The 20,348-nt window shown below is 40.5% G+C and overlaps 1 protein-coding gene across 3 annotated transcripts; it reads left to right on the top strand.

Annotated features, from left to right (window-relative positions):
• Nucleotides 1-1,723: 1,723 nt before the first annotated feature.
• scara3 (scavenger receptor class A, member 3) lies at nucleotides 1,724-11,991 on the top strand. 3 transcript variants are annotated; one of them, XM_081718299.1, is made up of 8 exons: nucleotides 1,724-2,060; nucleotides 2,167-2,746; nucleotides 6,328-6,363; nucleotides 6,688-6,732; nucleotides 7,271-7,390; nucleotides 8,851-8,931; nucleotides 9,229-10,272; nucleotides 10,374-11,991. In XM_081718299.1, exons 4-8 carry the CDS (start codon nucleotides 6,717-6,719, stop codon nucleotides 10,802-10,804), a joined length of 1,692 nt encoding a protein of 563 aa, XP_081574425.1. In that variant the 5' UTR covers nucleotides 1,724-2,060; nucleotides 2,167-2,746; nucleotides 6,328-6,363; nucleotides 6,688-6,716; the 3' UTR covers nucleotides 10,805-11,991. The 3 variants fall into 3 exon arrangements, with proteins under 3 accessions (XP_081574425.1, XP_026855562.2, XP_081574426.1); XM_026999761.3 differs by lacking the exon at nucleotides 2,167-2,746; XM_081718300.1 differs by lacking the exons at nucleotides 2,167-2,746; nucleotides 8,851-8,931.
• The last annotated feature ends 8,357 nt before the right edge of the window (nucleotides 11,992-20,348 follow it).

The following is a 20,348-nucleotide window of genomic DNA, read 5'->3' as shown; positions in this document are numbered from 1 at the left end:
AAAATTGGCACAAGCAGCAGGCTGTAAACTCCCAACTGGAATAGTCTTGTTCCTCGTTGTTTTGTTTTCTTCAATCGTACCTACGTTTAGGTGTCAGTAAGAACCGATAGCTGTTACACCATAAATTATGGGAAATTACACGGTAAATGGCAGGAAATTTGGCTGTGAGATGCAGGCTATTACTAAAGGCATTTGGTACAGCAGATCATGCTTGCTGATAAGGCATAGGTAATCACTAGATATAAGATAATAATCATTTACATGCATAATAACACGGTTTTATTCATATATTTAACATGAACCTGATACATTGTTTGCCATTTGTCCACTAGCTGTTGAAGTGATATAACACAACCCATAAACTCAGGTATCAGGCATACCTTCTTTGGTATTACTGCTGGCATTTACAACATTGTTTGCCATTGAAGTGGTATTGGAGGTAATATTCTGACTTTTTGAAAGGACCAAGAGAATATACCACTAATGTTAATGAGGTTGCAAAGCAAATTGCAAAATAAAATTTAATGCAGATGATACTGCATTATTGTTTGGCTTCCTCTGTGAATCAAATTATGCAAAACAGAATAGTAATCCCTGCATAATCTGAAATCCTTGCATCATCTGAAGATAGTGCACACTGAAGACAAAATCATGTTGTTTTTCACATCTTGCAAATGGGGAGAGTTTAATTCGAAACACGTGACCTTATTTCAAAATAATAAAAATGTGTGTATTTGGATGGATGACAAACTGTTAAAACATTGAGAACAAAAAGGGATTTTCATTTAGAAAGAGATTATGTTTTTCTTGATATTAAAAAGGAAAAGGGAATTTTTTCCAAGTAACATTTTGGATTATCCTGGATTATGGCGACAGTCTATATGAATGCAGCTTCCTTCAGCGTTGAAATGAGTTGATTTCATAGATCACTATTTTGTATTACATTAGTGGTGACATACTCCAGTTCTATTACTGAGAGCTCTGTCACTGCTGTTTTTGCTTTACTGTAGCTGTTGCGCCCCTACATTATCTCTTCTTATAAGTGTGTGTGTGTGTGTGTGTGTGTGTGTGTGTGTGTGTGTGTGTGTGTGTGTGTGTTAAAGTTGCTCTCTATTAGTGAATCCATAGTTGTTGCACCATTTCAGAAATTCTTGTTTTTTAAAGACTTCATATACAAAGGATCATAGGCTCAACAAGGCTTGTTTGGCTTTTACTTCTGTGAAATGTGAACATCACATGCACATCATATAACCACAAATTATATAATCCACAGTGTTATGAGCCAAACGTGATCTTGGTTGTCTGCCAACTTCAACTAGAGTCTGTGTCTAATTTCCATCATGGAATGTGATAAACGTTTTCACATACTGATGTGTATTATGTGACTGATCATTCATATTTCTACTGCACAAACGTGGATAGTGACCTGTGGAATGCTGAGGAGACGCCAGATGGCCTGTGTCATGGATCGGAGTGACAGGAATTTCCACAAATGTGCCATTGGCAAATCTGCAGAAGATCAAGGTGTCCGTCCCTGCCTATCTAGACATTTGTTAGCAATGAAGCCAGGAAGTAGGACTGGCGGGAAGAAACATATGCGCTCTCTCTCTCTCCTCTCCCTCCTCTCCAACTCTCCCTCCCTTTTCTTCTGTTCTCCTCCCACAGAGAAACACACACTCCCTCTGCCCTTTATGTTTCTCCACACCACACATGGTTACTGGCTACTTCTGGTCTTCAAGGGAAGAAGTAGTGTGTTCCAGAGGGTCTTCTCCATATAAACTGCCTGTAACCTGTAGTGTGGCTGTTTATTTTCCAGTGATCTTTAACTTTGGCTGACTCCGTGAGCTATTTTTCGATTATGCTGAAGTGCTCCGAGCACATCCTCTTCATATAAACAAACCTTCAGGTTACAAGAATGCTGAAGTATAAAGCCGGATTTTAATCCAACAGACTGCTGCAGTATTATTAGACAGATGACAAAGGACGTGTGAAGTGAGACCTCAACACAGCCCGTTCTTTACCATCCCTGCCAAAGCATCTTTAGACGGACAGGATGAAAGGTAAAGAAAGGTTCAATTTGGTTGAAATGTACTTTTATTATATGTGATGTTGTGTCACAGCCACATCCATTACTTCAAACTCTTAAAAGTCTGCTCATACTCACAGAACCTGCAGACAGCTTGCTTTAAAGACCACACCTATCAGCGTCCAGGGAAAACCAGGTTTTGTTGATCTTGGATGTGAGATGTTCTTTCCTTGCCTTTAAGAGAGGTTTTACCATTGAACTTCACCATTTTCCACACATTCACACATTTGCTTTTGCATTCAAAAAAGGTTCTCACATTAATGCAACTCATAGGGTAATATTCGAGATTCCCTTAACATTATTTAAATGGTAAAATGGCCTATGGATTTTTCATAAGAAACTAAACTAACCAAGTGATTCCTTTTGCAGTAATAGGCAGCATATGGGCAAAAGCTTTGCTAAGATGTTTAGGCATTTATTTGAAATTTTGCGGGCAGGAGGTCTGTTTTCCTTTCTTTTCTATTTTTTTCCCAAGGCCATAATCCACAGGGTGCCAGCAGAGGTGTGCGCATGTTTGTCATGCACTCAGCTCAGACTGGGAAACAGGTGTGGCAGTTCTTCTCCAGACGTCTGGTGCGCAGTCTGCGCGGCCGGTCCGTGCACGGCTGGAGTCTGGCTGCAAAGTGGGGTTACCCTAGGGAGAATGCTTCATTAAAAGAGGTGATTTGTTTGAGCTTGACAGGACTGACCTGAGAACTGTGTCTGGGCCATGTGCAGTGTGTTTTCCACAGTGAGTGTGTGTGCATGTAGACGCGCCTGGGTGCATGCACGTATGCTTGCATGCGTGTGTGCATATGTGCGTGTTTAATTGGGAAGAATGACCTCTGAAAGTTTGCATAGTTTGATGGAACCATAAGCAGTCCATTTTATGATTACTTCATATGCGAGTACTAACATACAGCATGTATTTCTTTGAGAAAAGAAAGGCAAATGCTATCCGCTTGTGTTTTAAGACTTATAATTCATCCCCAGACCACAACACACTAACGCTTCATTACTTTAAATGAGGCCTTCTAGATGAGCTTGATGCATTAACTTGTTTTGCCATTTCATTATTTTGAATGCGACCTCGCATTCCTCTTTAAGTCTGGAAGAGTTGTTTGTCAATGTAGGACTGCACTCGTCTTTTGTTGGTTGTGGTCAGGCATCATTGTGCGGTTCTGGAATTTGTGTAAAATGTTTACGTCTGCCACCATAAGATGGACAAAGAACTATCCAATTCGGTGAGTAACATTTGCTGGTTTGGCGATGTTATACCCATTTAAAGATGCAGGAGACAAACAAACAAAAGCCTTGTAATTCACAAGACACATATTTACACTTTATCACATATATGTATGGATGACAGGCCTAGCAGATTATCTGATCTTTGTTAGATTTGGACACATTTGAGGGGAAACTCTGAGAGCCAGATCCAGAGCATGAGAAAAGGGTCAACCACAAACCTCTGACACCCTCAAGGTTTGTGGATCCCCACGTCCTTGCTGGTTTTATGTTCCTGTTCTGTGTTACCCAAAGTTCAAAATAACATTGTGTGTACTTTTAGGTTGTACTGTATTCAAATATTAGCTTTCTGTCAAAATATTATACATATATACTTTTATTTATTGAAATCAAGAACATTTCACAGATGTGAATTGGGACATGGACCTCATGATCACAGCTTTTAAAGAGCTCCAGATTTAATAGTGAGGACTTGCTTTGATTACACGCACTGACAGATTACCATTGTTCATTATGGTCCTTCGACATTGAACTAATCCAGAAAATGTGAACTGAAACAAATAAGGCAAACAACATTGGAACTTTGGAACATTTTTGTTTTTTGTTTTGTTTTTTCACTTTTTTTTATACATTTGTCTGTTTTGTTTTTACACCTTTTTAAATTTATTTCTATTGAGTTTCCAGCTGAGACCTGGCAGAATGAAGTCAATTAAGAATATATGTAGGCACACAGTTACCAGAGCCTAGTCAGAACAAAACCCTTTGATCACCACCAGGTTTTGAGGTCTTTTTTCTTTTGAAAGAAACTCATATACCTGTAGTTACTGTAATGAGATTAATGTGGGTGTAGTGTGCCATCTCAGTTGTGCACTCAGCACTGTTCTAAGGTAAGCTGAAGAAAGCATGGATGAAAATTAACACCTCTTATGTGCTTACTGGGCAGAGCACAGTCCCTTATGTTTTTTTTTCCGAAAGTGGGCCGTGCTCCATAAAATATCTGGCTGAGTAGACAAATGACCTTCCCTGCTTCCCTCTACCCTCACCTGAGAATTCAACCATCAAGTTTATGAGGTTTTGGTTCTACATACCAGCTTGTGTATTGTGCCTTTGTCTATGAACTCTACTGGTGGTGTACTGTGTACTCTACTGGTAGTGTACAGATCCTTTTGCATCCTTTACAGTTGTCCTTTGTTTGGTCACAAGGGCCAATTTCATCATTCATTAGAGGTCAAGGGTTATGTTTTATTGACTAGAGCTAGACAAATGTTGCTTTTTCAATCACGACATCTGTAATATTGTGAATGTAGCTACATTCCATGTTTCTGTAGTCACCGAATTAGTCTCTCTGATCTGGGCCATGTTTTACATAAGACACCAGAACTTGGGTATAAGAGAAGTAACGCTGCTCTTGTAAGATGAGTGAGCGGTGCTCTGAGAGAATATTAAATGCATCTTCAGTGAAGTGTTCAAGTCTTCATGGCCTCCATAATTGAATTCATAAAGAAAGCATTATAACAGTGAGGAAACGCATCAATGCCAAACCCAAACTTCAAGTGAACTCTGTAATGATCCTCAGAGGCAGCTTACTTCAGGAATAAACAGTTTACCTTCATCAGATTACAGCTTTCTACCATAGACTATCCTTCAGTATGACAGGCTGTTCCCTAATGCATAAACTTATGTTTCAGTGCCTCAGACATGTTTCTGCCCAGAGTGCAGAGAGTTTAATGTTTTCAATTTCGTTTTCGTTACTTTGGTAAATTCACCTAATGCTTTTCTGACTTTAGCAAAACCTTGGAAAATTTTCCATGTTTTGCACTTCACTAGGGACCCTTTCCATCAAACTAAACATCCTTCTCCCTTTGGTAAGTGTAGAGCTTTTAAAGTCTGTTTCTATGCCTGACCTTGGCGGTAAGCGTCCTGGCTGACATGAGAGGTTTGTTCTTGCGGACAGATGGCGGCTGCCCAGACCAGAGGCTCCCCTGCCTGTTCCTCCCCGTGGCTACTCGTGCCAACAGCACTGCCGGGCCGTCTCAGGTCTGGGCAGGTCCGCACCCAGGCACCTGTGTAGCCGCACCAGTGTGGAGAAAAACTGCAGTCATTTCCTGCACTTCAAGCACTCTGGCACCAGTAGGCCTTACTATAGCACAGCCGCAGCTGTTCTGCCAACCATGCCTCTCTGGTCCCCAGTACACAAACATCAAGTCTGGAAAATAGTTCCATCAGCTGAATTTAATATAAGCAGAAGGTGACTTAGTCTGCTAGACTAAATGGATGTTCTCCGTAGCTATGTTGTTGGAGATTACTGAACTCATTTGGGGTCTTTACTATGGACATTAGCAAAAAAAATTTCTAGTTTGTCTATGCACTGTGAAATGTGATGTATTTATATCACATGAATGAACAGGCATTTAAAACAGTAATATTGAAATGCCATAGGAATTAATTAGTGTTTGTGATAGCAATATATTTTATAATATAATGGGATTACTGTGAAGTATTTCAATCAATGCCTTGAGCCAACTCACTCAGTGCAGCGCAGTCCAGATTCTTTGCTGTTCTAGCTTGTAATGTGTTCATATAATAAACCTAAATGTGCTATTTCTCCTCATATGAGATTTTTTCATCTGACAACTCACTCAGGCTGTTCTAATGCTTGTTTATCCATCCCCCCCCCCACCCCCACCCCCATCCCCACCCCCACCCCCATCCCCATCCCCACCCCCAGTAGTGAGTTAAACTCCAAGAAACATACTCCCCTCTTTGATTTCTTGTAATTGTATTAGTGCAAGTGATATGCCAACTATGACCTCACGTTTTCAAATGACCTCGTTTCTAATGGCTTGTGTCATTGAGGGCAGAAATGGCAGGGAAGGGAAGGTCCTGCTTTTCAACGTGCACTTTGTGATTTATGGCTTCCGTGACTGAGTGTGGGTGTCGCTCCCCTGGATTGGTTTATGTGTCATACTATTGATTGTAATGAGTGAATACATCATCCATCTCCCCCTCTCTTGCAGAGAGCTATTGTGGCTACGAGAACCAGCTCTTCAAAGGTATGATCTTCCACATCCAGTTCTTTTACTTTTTGCTTTTTCCTTGCTTGTTTGGACTCCACTGGGCTATTAGTTAGACTTAATGCTGAAATAGATCCATCTGTCCTGCTTCGAAACATCTCATTAAAGGCGGGGTTTTGACCTGTTAATAATTCCGTGCTACAGGTCCACTGGGGAACAGGAATGGGGAAACATTTAATAAGTCACAAAGGGAAAATGAGTCTTCAGCACCAATAATGAGCATTCATTTCATATGATCACCTACAACACTGTACGTGCTTACAGATGTGACTCATTCATCCTGTGTGCACACTCTGTTCACAGAGGAGGAACTGCCTGGGGAGGAAGAGGAGATGCCTCCCTTCAGAGGTTTGAGACACGCGCTTCCTTTTAAGCCTGTTTCTGAGTCCACAGCATTATAAATGGTTGGCCCTGGAAAGACTTCCACTGATAACAGCATACAAATAATATTACTGCATGCACCCAGTGAGTGTACATGCTGTGTGCATGAGTCAACATATATTTGCAATTGTGCCAGGCCTGTTTCTTCTGCTCTATATATCTCTGAGCCTGTGAAATGCTGTTTGAACTCAATGTTGTGTGAACTTTAAAAAGGTACATTTGACTTAGAAAAGTTATTGGGCTTGTTAACTGCAAGCAGAACTGGAACTTAAAGCATGTCTTTTCCAAAGAGGCTTGGGTATTGGTAGAAATTCATTTGTTTTGGATTTATAAGTACACACTATGTACTTACTTTATTCTCAGAGTAATATTAATAATATAGAACAGATTTAGTGGTTTCTCGTATATTGGTATGGCCAATATCTTAACATGAGCATAGAGATTTCCTTGGGAAGAGGGCCCTGGAGAGTTTTTAGTGAGCGTGGGTTTGGGTCTGTGTCCACAGGAAGGAGCCGAGGCGGCTGTGTGAAGTGTCAGCAGGCCTGCTCCCTCCAGCTGGCTGTCAGAGTTCTCTATGGCTTCTTTGCCTTCATCATCATCACTGTGGCAGTCCTGGGCTCCCTAGGTGAGCTTACACCACCCTAAAACAGTTCAGCCAGGTCGTGACATAATGGGTTTCACTATGGATTTAGCAGTGTGTTTTCCATATGGTCACTGCATTTATGATGAAGGTGAAAAGAGCTTAGCAGATATGAATAAGAGTTAAAGAAAGCAGCCCTTCCTGCATCTGATAGTAACTCATGCCCTTTGGGGCCTCTGAGCAAGGGCTTATGCTGTCTACCATATACGGCATCCATGAAACAGTATGTATATAAATTTAATTCTTTCCAGATTCAGACTCAGAAGTAGACCAGCTTTGAGAAGAGATACACAGCTACAGTGATAAGTCTCATAAGCCCTAGCAGTCCACGTGGTTAGCGCCTTCCACTTTTAACATGCTTGACTTCATTGCATGCAACACCAATCACTGTGATGATTATAAAGCGTTGAGAGCCAAAGCTGAGCGAGTCCCTGTGCTGACGAGTCCAGGGTGCTAAACAATCACCTCTGATCACCCTGGGAAGCTGTCGCACCGGCTTACCTGTCTGTCACTGGAAAGCTTATGGATAGTTCTCTGTTGTTACTTGGATTTCAATATAATCACAGGATTATTGAACAATAAATGCATGCTTACCGATGAACAGATAATAATGCTGGGGCTGCAGCCAGAATCAAAATAAACTCCTAGACTGCTCATCTGACTGTAGTGCCAGCTTTGTGGTGGCACAGATTTTTACTAGCAGGATGGGAAACTGCCTCATATTATATCAGCTTGCAAAACAGCTCCACTGTGATCAAGCAAGCAGAGAACAGAAGGCCAGATTGAGAAATTCCAAAAATATGATTTACTGTCAACGATAGATAAAATCCAAGGTCACGGGACAGAAGCATCTATCCCATGGCACATACATCTGTTGCATAATTCATGCTGCCCTAGACTACGGTAAAACATCAGGTTTCCAATTACATTCAAATAAAGAACATTTTCATTAAGAATATCCAAAAGCAAGATGCATAATTAATAAACCTTGCATTATTGTAACTATAGTAACATTTTAATGGGCACCAGAGACATACTTACTGTAGACAGTCATTATGAATCATTGTAAATCTGATAAGGTTCCCTTCAGCACTTTATAGAGGTAAAAGGTTGCAGGTATAAATGCGATTATATTGCAAATAAACTTAAGCAGAGATCTGTAATGGGCTTTATTACTCCCAAAATACTTGGCTTGGTTTGGGTTTCCATGAAAGAGAAGTCATGAAACATAAGCCAGACCAACCCTGTTCTCTTGGAAAAAGAGATCACATCTTTATTTACCATTCTACTATTCTACTGATAAAAAAAGAGAATGTTTAAGAGAATGAACAATCCTGCTAATAATAAAACTCAGTTTGTATTAAAGCTTTGTCTGCAATACTTTTTGAACATGATTTCTTAATCACTGAAATATTTGAATAATCAAATTACATTTTTGACTATAGTTTTTAGGAAAGTTGACAGCTTATCCGAAGAGGAATTGTTATTTCATAAAAATATTACCAAAGTCCAGGAGAGTGTACAAGGTAAGCCTGCAATACTTTACAAGAATGAAAATGTTAGTTCTCAGGGGAAACATCTCCCCCTGACGTATCAGGTCTTTTGGGGCGGAACAAGATTGTTTTTCTAATCCCATGATTTACCTCCCAGAATGGGTCTTCTCCTCAGAGACTAATAACTTGAGAATAATTGTCTGTTAGCGATATCTTGTGGAACAGCTGCCAAAGCATAGACTACACAGTGTGTGGAGACTCAGCTGTTCCAAGCTTACTGATGCTTCATCTGTTCAATGCCTTTAGGATTTTGCTTTTTTTTTTGTGCAGATCTCAGCATTGCAAGCAACTGCACAGAATGCTATCATTTGGCACACTTCCGTGATGAGATCACCAGACTCAAAAGGGAATTTGAGGACATCCAGAAGATGGTCCTGAGCCAAGAGCAGTTACTGGACCAGACCTCACAATCTCAGAAGACTCTATCACAGTCTAATAGCAGGATGATGAGAGACGTCCAGGCTTATGGGATTTCCATTAAACAAATAAACCAGTCTCTTGAGCAGTATCTAGATCAGGTAAATGGCTGGCAGGCTGTCATCAATGAGACTGATCAGGGCATGAAGTCCCTAATCCAGGATCAGTACGATCTGAAAGGTTCAATGCAGCAAGTGAACACGACCGTGGCTCTTAGCGCTATGTGGATAGATGCACTTCGGAGGAAGGCAGAAGAAGACACATTAGTGCTGCAGAAAATGTCATCAGATTGGCAAAACTACAGCAGAACACTAAGCACACTTAAGTCCAACTCCAGTGCCGCCACCCAGACCATGCGAACCATCCAGAATGGCATCGTCACCACACATCAGAGGATCAGCATGAGCTCGGACATGGTGCATGATCTTACCCTGCAAGTCATCAACCTTCAGATGCAGCTAGACAATGTTTCCTCTTTCATTGATGAGCATGAGGAGAACATGCACGACCACCAATACCATTCCAAATACTATGAAAACAGAACCAAGGAAAGGTTTGTGTCATTGGATGCGAGAATGAGTTCCATCGAGCTGGAGATAGACACCATCGCCTCCAGCATCAATGCGACAGTCAGTCATGTTCAGAGCATGTACAAATACATCAACATGGAGAGTTCGTCTTGCCAGTCCAAGCTAGGCAGCCATACTGAAAACTTGCAAAATCTGAACAACACTGTATTGTTTCTGCTAAACCTCGCCGATTCCCTAAGAGTGCAGCACATGCTGCTGAGTGTACGGCTTGACATTGATGTGCGCAACCTCTCCATGGTGATGGAGGAACTGAAGCTGGTGGACACCAGGCATTCCCAGCTGATCCAAAACTTCACAATATTAAAAGGTAGTGGGTTCTATCCTTAAATTAGTGGTCCACATCGTACAGTGGGGTAAACTAAACCTGTATTTGACTGAGTTCTGTGATTTTTTTTTGTTGCCTTGCAGGTGCGCCCGGTCCACCAGGTGCAAAGGGGAACAGAGGTGAAGCAGGAGCCACAGGACCTGCAGGGCTTACAGGAATCAAAGGAGACAGGGGACGTCCAGGTATTCCTGGACCTGTAGGGCCTAAGGGCATTATGGGACCTAAAGGAGCTCAAGGAGAACCTGGACCTTCCGGAGGCAGAGGAAGCCAAGGACTAAAAGGAGCCAAAGGGTCTTTAGGACAACCAGGGCCTCGTGGTGAAAAGGGACAGAAGGGTGACATGGGAGTTGCAGGCAAGGATGGGTTACCTGGCCCTAAAGGACCTCCAGGAATCCAAGGACAATCAGGACTCCCTGGTCTGCATGGGATTGCTGGACCTAGAGGAAAGCCTGGTCCTGTGGGTCCACCTGGCCCGCATGGACCTCCTGGACCTCCAGGGAATTACACTTGGTGATGAAACACCATTTATACCCCTTTGTTATTGAAATCATTCAAATCCTTAAACTCATGGCTGTTGCCTCATTAACAACCTTGCTGGAAATTTTCAATAATATCCACTAAGCATGGACAGTGGGAGTTAACTTTGAACTCGTCAAGAAAGTTTGATTTGGGGGACACACTAGAGCTTAGGTGACTGAAAACTGAACAGTACCTGAACCATCACCAGTCAAGGAACTTAATCTCAAAATAGCCCTCATGAATCCAACTGACAGATAATAATAGCAACTCACTTTATGCTGAACCTATATTCTTCAGACTTTAATCTGCATACATTCACCCAACACCATGCAGGCCATGCTGTGACACATGGTCAGATCATTGTGTTTCAGAATTAAGAGGAACTGCCAATTATTTGTTTTTTATAATGAATGAACCCATCTCATGATGACAAATTTGAAGGCACTTTAATGTTTGTCTTTCTTTCTTGTCCTTCTATCCATTGTTGTATATTTTCCATAGTCTATCCAGAGCAGGAACTCTGAACAAGATATAAGAACATCATTTTGTGAAATTGTATGAATCCTGGATATTTTCAGTGACAAGTATTCTAGAAAAAAAAATATGCATTACAGCACACACATTAAGAAAAGCACAAGGGAATGGAAATATGTAGTTGGCTTTGCATGTCATAGTTGCAGCATCTACTGAACATAACTATTGTTGGCTCTTAGTCATTGAATAGTGCATCCTTAGTATACCGTACATTGTAGAATATAAATGTTATTATGTTTATACATCTGGTTTTCCCATGTACATACCTGTTAATCATTTTTATAGAATTCATGAGGAAAAACGTCCAGTGTTATCGAATATTATATTCTTTTGTGCAACATTGGCCAAATGTTTTGTTATAAGAATTTTAATTGAGGAAAAAATATATTTTCATACTATATTTGAAAAAACAGCAAGAGTATTTAGCACCACAATTGACACACAGTGGTCCTCTGTGCTATTTCAAGTGTAATGTGATACTGATCAAAGTCTGCTTTTGACTTAGCAAAAAGCTAAGGACCTGATAGTTTGTTGAGCTCAGTTGCATCTGTTAAATCTCACTGAAATAATTTTAAAGCCGTACTCATAGCTCATAGCTCTCTTCCAAAACTCATCAAATCAAATACTATTAAAAGCAAACAACCAAAATGATTAAATTAGGATAATGTTTACTCTCTTACAACTGAAGCCAAAAATGTTCTGCCTCCCCCTTCAACAAGAGCATGTACTTTACTTTATACAAATTCAGCACGTCCATACTCAGAGCCATATGATGGCACCAAACTTGCAGACACATGCTGAGAAGCCGACCCCAAGTTAAGCCGCAACAGTAAGAAAAGGAGACATTCTTTCTGCTTTTAATGTAAATCAAACGATGTGGCGTGAGGCCCCCTGTACAGCAGATTAACAATTCATTTTCATATTGAACAGATCTGTTCTTTCCATGACTGCCCAATGGCCTGTGAAAGTTAGTGGACTTTTCTTTCATGTGTTGGTAGCTCAGGTGTAGAGCAAATCCCCTGCCTCCAGATCCTCATATCTTCTGGAACTAATACTATGTGTAAACATATATCAGCATTACAACAGCAGTCCAAAAGGTCTATAGTCTAAAGCATCTGTCCATAATGTGCACTATAACTCAAAAATGATCCTTTTTACCAATCTGCAGCTATAGTTGCAGTCTTGAAAAGCCAACTCAATAGATTTAACTTTTTTACTGCAGTTTGGCCTATTTTATTAAGGTACTAGTCAGTGAGTCTTTTTCTAATTCTCACATGTGCATTTACTGTAGTTGTGATCCAAGACAAATTTCAGCAATGAGAGCTCTGCCTGAGTAACTGTCAGAAATTGGGTCTGTATGGATTTTCTACCATTCACAGAAAACGCTTCATCTGTCATGGAGTTTGGCGTGTAAACTGAGGATGTTAAGAAAACCTTAAAACCAATTCCCACAATTGCTCTTTCAAGGACACAAGCTTTAATACCTTCAGGAAAGTTGCCATCACGGTTTTTTCAACCAGCCAGAACAAATGTGGGAATAGCTTCACTACAATGTGTGATGATATATATATATTTTTGGTCAACCCTCAGATTTAGTGACTTGTAAAGGAACTTGGTCGTAATTATGTGCTGGCTGTGAAAACAGCATGCGGATTGTTTCAGCCATTTATGAGCTCATGGCCAGTGCTTTCTCTCACCCTCTGTCTCTGCACACAGGAAAAAAACAAACAAAAGAAAACAAAACTGTGCAGTAGCTCTGCAACTGGCAGTCTGGCCATCAGGCCACAGAGGACCATGTCATGATGTTTGGCCCTACAACAGCGACCCCCTCAGGACACTCCATGGAGTGCTTCAGGAGAGCTTCACAGCAGCTTCAGGGATAGACCAGCATGTCAATCACATGATTCAGATTTACTCAAGAACAGTTACATAATGAACCCATTGCTTATGTCCCATGACCTGTTCTGTCAATCAAAGGTGACAAATGGAACCATAGCTTTGGATCAGTGGAAATAACACCAAGACAAAATTGACCACTGGTAGCTTAATATCAATTTTCATAATAGGAAGCTACAAGCCAAATGAAGCCACAGTAGCTAACATACTGTTAATTATGGATTACTTTAGCTTGTTTTTATATCTTGTGAGTTTAAATCTTGTTCAGTGGTAAGTATTGAGTCTCTTACTGCATATAACAGGAGGAGTGTGGAAGTCAGGAGAAACAAAGCCTAGCTGTCGACCATAAACTTCGCTCACAAACCTGCAACCTGTATGGGAGACCAAGCAGTGTGTATACAGTAATGGATGCCATTTTCTGACACATGGTTCCTTGTCATTTGGGAAATGTGTTGTAGGTAAGGTTTGCTTAGATCCGAAACAAGAAAACAAAAAAGAAATCACCACATTTTCACTCTCTTGAAAACATAGAACCTGCCAGAACAAACTGCACCAGATGTTAAGCTAGGCACTAGATCCAGTGTTTATTCTTGTTTCCCCTCTCCAGGTGGAACACATTTTGTACATATATTTGAAAATAAAAGTATTTACCCTTCTATTTCCTCCTGCCACAATGTACAATTTTAAAATCCATCTGTCATAATGTATACATTATATTCCAGCCAAAAGAATGAAGAAGACAAGTGTACTAAGTGAACATATACTTATTTAGAGTATGCTGAGTAAAAGGACAAGCAGGTTTACCAAAATCTGCTAAGCAGGCAATGTGATGGTCATCAACTTATTAAGGCTTACTAACTGCTGCAGTAGTCACTTCGCCTGTGTGTGCTGACAGTTGAGTATTGTTGCATCTTATTTATATATATATATAGGGAGAAAAAATGAAAACACATGTATAGTTATTGACGATAATGAGTCGAGAAATTGGACTCAAGAACAGATGATAGCAGTAAAACAGGGTTTAAACAGGGTCAAGATGTAGACACTGAAAAAAAATGAGAGGAAGGATAACTAGGAAGGTATTCAGGGTTAGTGTGTGTGTGTGTGTGTGTGTGTGTGTGTGTTTGTGTTTTATCTGCCAATCCCCTGTCACTGTTCTTAAACACTCTGCACCTAATTTTCCTTCCTGGGGCAGTTTCTCCATCTCTAAATTATGGTTTAATATTTTTTTAATTTCACTTTACATGCTGTGGTTGGCACATGTTTCTTTCTTTCACCATAACTTGGATGTCTCACCTTGGACTTCAAGAGTTATACATTTTCTTTCTCTACTTCACAGATGTACCACACACACACACACACACACACACACACATACACATAAACCAGAGCATGTTTATTAATCACAACCAGAAGAGCGCTGGCCATGCAGTTGGGATCTTGTGGTATTTTGATGGTCATATCTCCACAGAATTGATAAGTTCTCACCTTGAAGGAAAGTGGGACATCTATGTCTCCCAACAGACCAATTTCTCTTCACCATCAGCATCTCAAAGCTACCTTTTACAGAACATTCATTTTCATATGTACAGCCTCCATTTATGTGCCAGTGGCAGGTAAAAGTTCTGCTAGTAACATCCTCTCACAGTTATTACATTAGCTTCTTTTGATTCTAACTCTAAATGATTAGCTCTTCGAAGAAGGGTTCTTGATTAAACTCAGTTTTTAGGCATTTTGAATTCAGGTAGAAATTATGACACCTTTTTCCATTCTGAACTATGACGGTGCCTAAGAATCCAACAGCACAGTACAGCTGTCCAAACAGGCAACTCCTAAAAATGTCTTCAGGTGCCCACGCAATTATTAGCATGGCTATATTCTGCTGCACTAGCAGTCACTCCCCCTTTTCCTGTTGGGTCCGGTTTAAGGGCGGTGACACCTCGGGCACCCTGTGCTTGCTAGAGTGCCCAGCTGACTGCAAGGTCAGAATCCAGACTCTGACAACACCTTCAGACATTGTAAAACATGTTCAGCACAGCACTCAATTCTGAGGTAGTGCTCAGGGACCTGTAATAATGTGTGAGACCAGGCCCTCGCAAGCTAAGAAGGCAAGCTAATAGTAAATTGCTGAACTTGAACCTTTAGTGTTGTGTAGCATTTGCAAGATGGAAATATTTATCATGGTAAGAAAGTTTGGCTTGTTCTGTTTGATGACTATACCATTCTTATGTCATGCATGTGATTATATGACTCTATGACTCTAACCAGACGATTAAATAAACTAATACACAGCATAAATTGGTGACAGAACCATACTTGTGATGGCATTTCTCACCCACACAAACGTCAGCGCTCTAGACAAGTTCCATAAGTACTATTTATGTGGTTGTCTACATATCTGCATGATCTTTAAAAACAAAATGATCACTAACAACAAATGGCTTATCAAAAATAGCCAATAATTGACATATTCTAGAGCATTGAATGGTCTACAAAGCTGAAAATTCCATTTAGTTGTATTACTGTATCACATGTCGTGTATGCAGAGTTTTCCCAAAACCATGTATGAATCATGTTCTGAGTATAAGTAGATAAATTCTATTTCCCTGTTTACTGGGTTTCACTCTGTAGTTTTAGATGCAGTCAGAAGTAGCCCTTCAGTGATATACGGCATGTGGCTATTCTCATTGTTTGGGGTGAGACCCATCATAGTATGTTTTGTATCACACAAGTGGTGTAAGCATCATCTATAATTTTATGCTTCAGTTTTGGTCACATGACCCACAGCCATTTGGCAATTTGCTAACCGCACTGAAGTGGCTGCAGATATACTCTAGATCTCATTCAGGAACACAGGATGAGACTAGAAAGTTTCTCAGTATTGTTTCCATCCCAAGATTTCACATCTTAAAGACCTTGGTTAACTGAACAAAGGCCGCCTTAATCATGTTTTGTCAGATAAGTCTAAGATTTCCTTTTGCCCAATAATTATATGGCTATCAATTATCTGTATGCAAATATATGCAAAATAAGAACATAGATAGATAGATAGATAGATAGATAGATAGATAGATAGATAGATAGATAGATAGATAGATAGATAGATAGATAGATAGATAGATAGATAGATAGATAGATAGATAGATAGATAAAGTCCACAGTGAACTTCTGTCAAAGCAACAGAAGATCCAGTGTCAGTGCATGGACAGCATGCACTGTAAACATACGCTGAGACGTGAGCCACCAGAAAATATTGCTGCTGTTGAGTTCATTTCTTATAAACCCACCCGCTGCAACACAAGAGACTGAGTGGAGACAGCAGAGGCGTTTTAATGGGCAGGAGCCCCTTAGCCAAACCCTCCCAGTGCAATTAGAGAAGAATGGAAGTATGGGACCAAACACAGGGGCCTGGCTGGTTAAGCCTTTCTGCTGAGTTCATTATCTGCGGTTGCCTTTGCAGAATTGGAGCAGTTGCAGGACATGACTGGCAACCCTAGCTAACAGGGTCCAGATGTTGCGGCAGCACTGTAGAAGAGGGGTGAGGTGGCGTTACTACAGCTGCAGGTGGTGAAAATGTTATATTATAACTATTGTTTTAAAGCTGATGGTTTTGAAAACACCACGAAGCCCATGAGAGCAGGATGAGATAGCAAAGGACTGGCAAGACCCTGTGGGGAGCAAGACCCTGTGGGAAATGTAAAGAGCAAGGCAGGAACGCAAGCTGTAGCAAAGACAGATGAATCAATTTGGTTTTGCTAAAATTACCTCCAAAAATAACTTTTGATAATTGGACATTATGATTTCCATGTAGTACATATAGCAGGTGGAAAAGTCGCCTTACTGGGTGTGGGTTTCATGAGCTCAGATTGGAGAGGATTGAGGTATTGCTTTTACTTTGCACCTGACCCTTGCTTGTTCTGGCCTAAAAGGCACCAAATATAACAAAATCCAACTGAATATGTGAAAGGAACACTAAAAAACCAAAGCCATATTTTTACAGTCAGTATTAAAAGAGCATATGGTGAGTAGCATAGGAGTCTTAAATGTTGCTGATGGCACATTTTGATGTGAATGCCAAACTATGGATGAACTCAATCTAATGTGTTTTAAACACTTAAATTATTTATTTATTTATTTATTTTTAAATATACCCGAATGCATTGATGCAGCCAAATGTTCTTCAAACTGCCTGAAAACAATATTCCAGTAAAGACATAAAGTCCTAAAGTGAAATAAGGGAACAAAAATGCGAATGAAAAGGAGACTGGCCCGCACTCAGAACTGAACATTTGTGATCAAGCCCACTATTAAATGCATGATACTGCAAGTTTGTTTTGATTCACAACCATATGATATGTGCAGGATGAATGAATGATGCAGATTTATACTTTACACTCCCCAATATATTAGGTCAGTAAAAGGAAACTGGTAGGAATGTACTGCATTACATATCTGCATATTTTCTATAAGAAATAAGGGCAAGTTCTCTTAGGAATCCTTCCTAACATCTGTTCAGTTTTCATCATTTCAAAAAGGCTCCAGGTTTTCAAGAGATGTTGGAAAGTTACACATTGAGTTGAAAAACAGATGTTTGAAATATTGTGAATTAGCACAATCTGTATATATGAGTCTTTAGATCACTCTCCGCAAATATAGTGTTCCTCTCCAATATGAACACCTTACAAGAATAAACAAATATCATCAAAGACATATGGCATGCTATTACACGCTTCATACAGTTATTCCACTTGAATTTTGTTTGCATAGACCTTTCACCCAGACATAAAGCATTATGACACCTTAATAAAGATCCCACAGTCCATATTCACATGTGCTGTTGTTACTCAACAATGGCTAAACACGTAGAACCATGATTAAATGGCCTTATTTGACAATGGAAAAAAATAAACCTATAAAAAATAAAAATAAATCTTATTTTGTATGTTGGGAATTCCCTCCACACTATGGAGAATTCACTGACCTCTTTATGACAATCCCACAACCACAGAGTCATTTCTGGGGCTAGGTCTCTTATTGGCCAACCCAAATAGTGCCTGTAGTTTAATTTAGTGGAACATCTCATTTAATTTACATCACCCTGAGAGACTTGAATGTTTGACTCACATTTAGTATTTAGAGGTCTCAGGGCCTCAGTATGTACAATACAGGGCTCAAGTATTCCAGTGTGCTCTCACCAAATAAAGAAGCTCTCTCCATCTGACAAACATGTAAGGAGCTATACTTATCTCACCTGGATAAGTCAATAGAATCCAATGAATTTAAAAAAAAAGAGGTATGATGTTTACTCCAGCCCCACAGAGATCCAGAGTCACATGGCCTAAAAGTATCATGACTCAAATGTACAGTGAGATTAGTGTGTGTTTTTGGATGGTAGGAATGCAGCATATCACAGGAATTAATATGCTGTCTCTGGTGCGATCCACGTTTTGCTCTGTGTGAACCACATGGTGGGATCCACATGTTTTCCCCTGCGTGAACCGCATGGTGCGATCCACGTTTTTTTCCCCAGTTCTCAACCCATGGCTGACCTATTTCACGCATATTTGCGAGACAAAGGCTCAGCTAAAAAAGATTTTTTTCGCCCTGCTTCAAACGACTGAACAACTGACTGAATGATGTTATTTTCTATTCTTTCATAACATGAAAAGCATAAATTATCCACATAAAGCATTAGCTTCCTTGGTGTTTTATGCAAAGAGTATTTCACACAAACAATGGGATTCACTGTGAAGGTGGAAAACACGACTTCAGAAGCAGAATGATAAACAGTCCTTCAGTGAATATCCCATGGCCCTGCAGAAAGCTCTTTGTACATCAGTGCTGAAGGAATTTGTGCTGTCAGCTGGCAGAGTGGAGAGCTTCGCTGTTGATCCACTATAATCGCTGTATCGTGGGCCTTTGGAGTGATTCAGCAGTGTTACGAATGCTGACAGTAAATGCAGTGTGAAGTCTTCCTGTAACAGTGCAATTAGGCATTGTGAAATCCATCACTCAATACCAGTGCTTTTCAACTCTACTCTTGGGGATCTCCTGCCATATGCAATTTTAGGTTTGCCCTACTTTCTACACAACTGATCCAGCTCTTCAGCTGACTAGCAAGCCCCTTCACAAGCTGGATCAGATGCATTGGGGCAGAGAAATCCTGAAACTGTGCAGTGCATACTGGAGAGACTGGAGTTGACATGCTGTCCCAGAGAACCTCAAACATAGATTTTTAAGATGTTTGTGGATAGTCCAACTGCTCATTTCTTTGTTTGGGGAGCTATCTCCCAATTTCACCCCTTTAAAGCAGGAACCTACCATTGGCTCCATGTGTGCGCCATATTTCCTTATGTTGCAGGAGGTCCTCTCGAACGCTGCTCTCCCCTGCTTCGGTTTCATGACTTTATTTGTTTTGTTAGAGCCTCCAACCAGAGTGAGAAAGAGAGAGAGAGAGAGAGAGAGAGAGAGAGAGAGAGAGAGAGAGAGAGAGAGAGAGAGAGAGAGAGAGAGAGAGAGAGAGAGAGAGAGAGAGAGAGAGAGAGAGAGAGAGAGAGAGAGAGACAGACCACAGTCCAGAGACCTGTCCTTCTTGCTTATGTGGCACTCTGCATTCCCTGCCACCCTGCCAGTGTTGGTGTTCCTTTTCATTTAGTTCCTGAATATGTGTGTGGTCCACACAGAGAATGCAGGCTGAAACATATGTTACAGTCAGCTCTAAGGTGAGGCACAGTGGACAAAGCTTGTGGCGTGTGTTGGGGTGTGCTGCCACAACTAAAGAGACCTTGCTTGTCTTTTTTCTAAACAAGAAGTTAATGGACCAGTAAGGTGTGGTTGGGCCACAGTGTGGAATCCCTGCCCCATTGTGAAGCAGCAGACATGACTGCTCCTAATAGCATGTGCTATACAGATTGGCTTAGGGGGAGCTTGGAGATAATTCAGAAACCAGATACTTCAATTGATATCCCTTAGACAAAGAGGCAGTTATTCAGTTATCAGTTACCTTGGAAAAAATTGATTTAATAGGAAAAAACAAAATTAGCCAGAAAAGCTAATGTTGCTCCTTTTTAAAATGATCCAGTGTATAATTCTGGAATATTATAACAATC

The sequence above is a fragment of the Electrophorus electricus genome, chromosome 7 (assembly GCF_041902795.1).
Source record: "Electrophorus electricus isolate QZ-2024a chromosome 7, ASM4190279v1, whole genome shotgun sequence".
Taxonomy (NCBI): Eukaryota; Metazoa; Chordata; class Actinopteri; order Gymnotiformes; family Gymnotidae; genus Electrophorus; species Electrophorus electricus.
This window is presented reverse-complemented; position numbering and strand designations above follow the sequence as displayed.

Bases quoted from the DNA above. Each gene is read 5' to 3' on its own strand.
- scara3 (XM_026999761.3), top strand. The intron at 6,364-6,687 runs GTATGATCTTCC...CTCTGTTCACAG, and splicing joins CGAGAACCAGCTCTTCAAAG to AGGAGGAACTGCCTGGGGAG. The intron at 10,273-10,373 runs GTAGTGGGTTCT...GTTGCCTTGCAG, and splicing joins AAACTTCACAATATTAAAAG to GTGCGCCCGGTCCACCAGGT.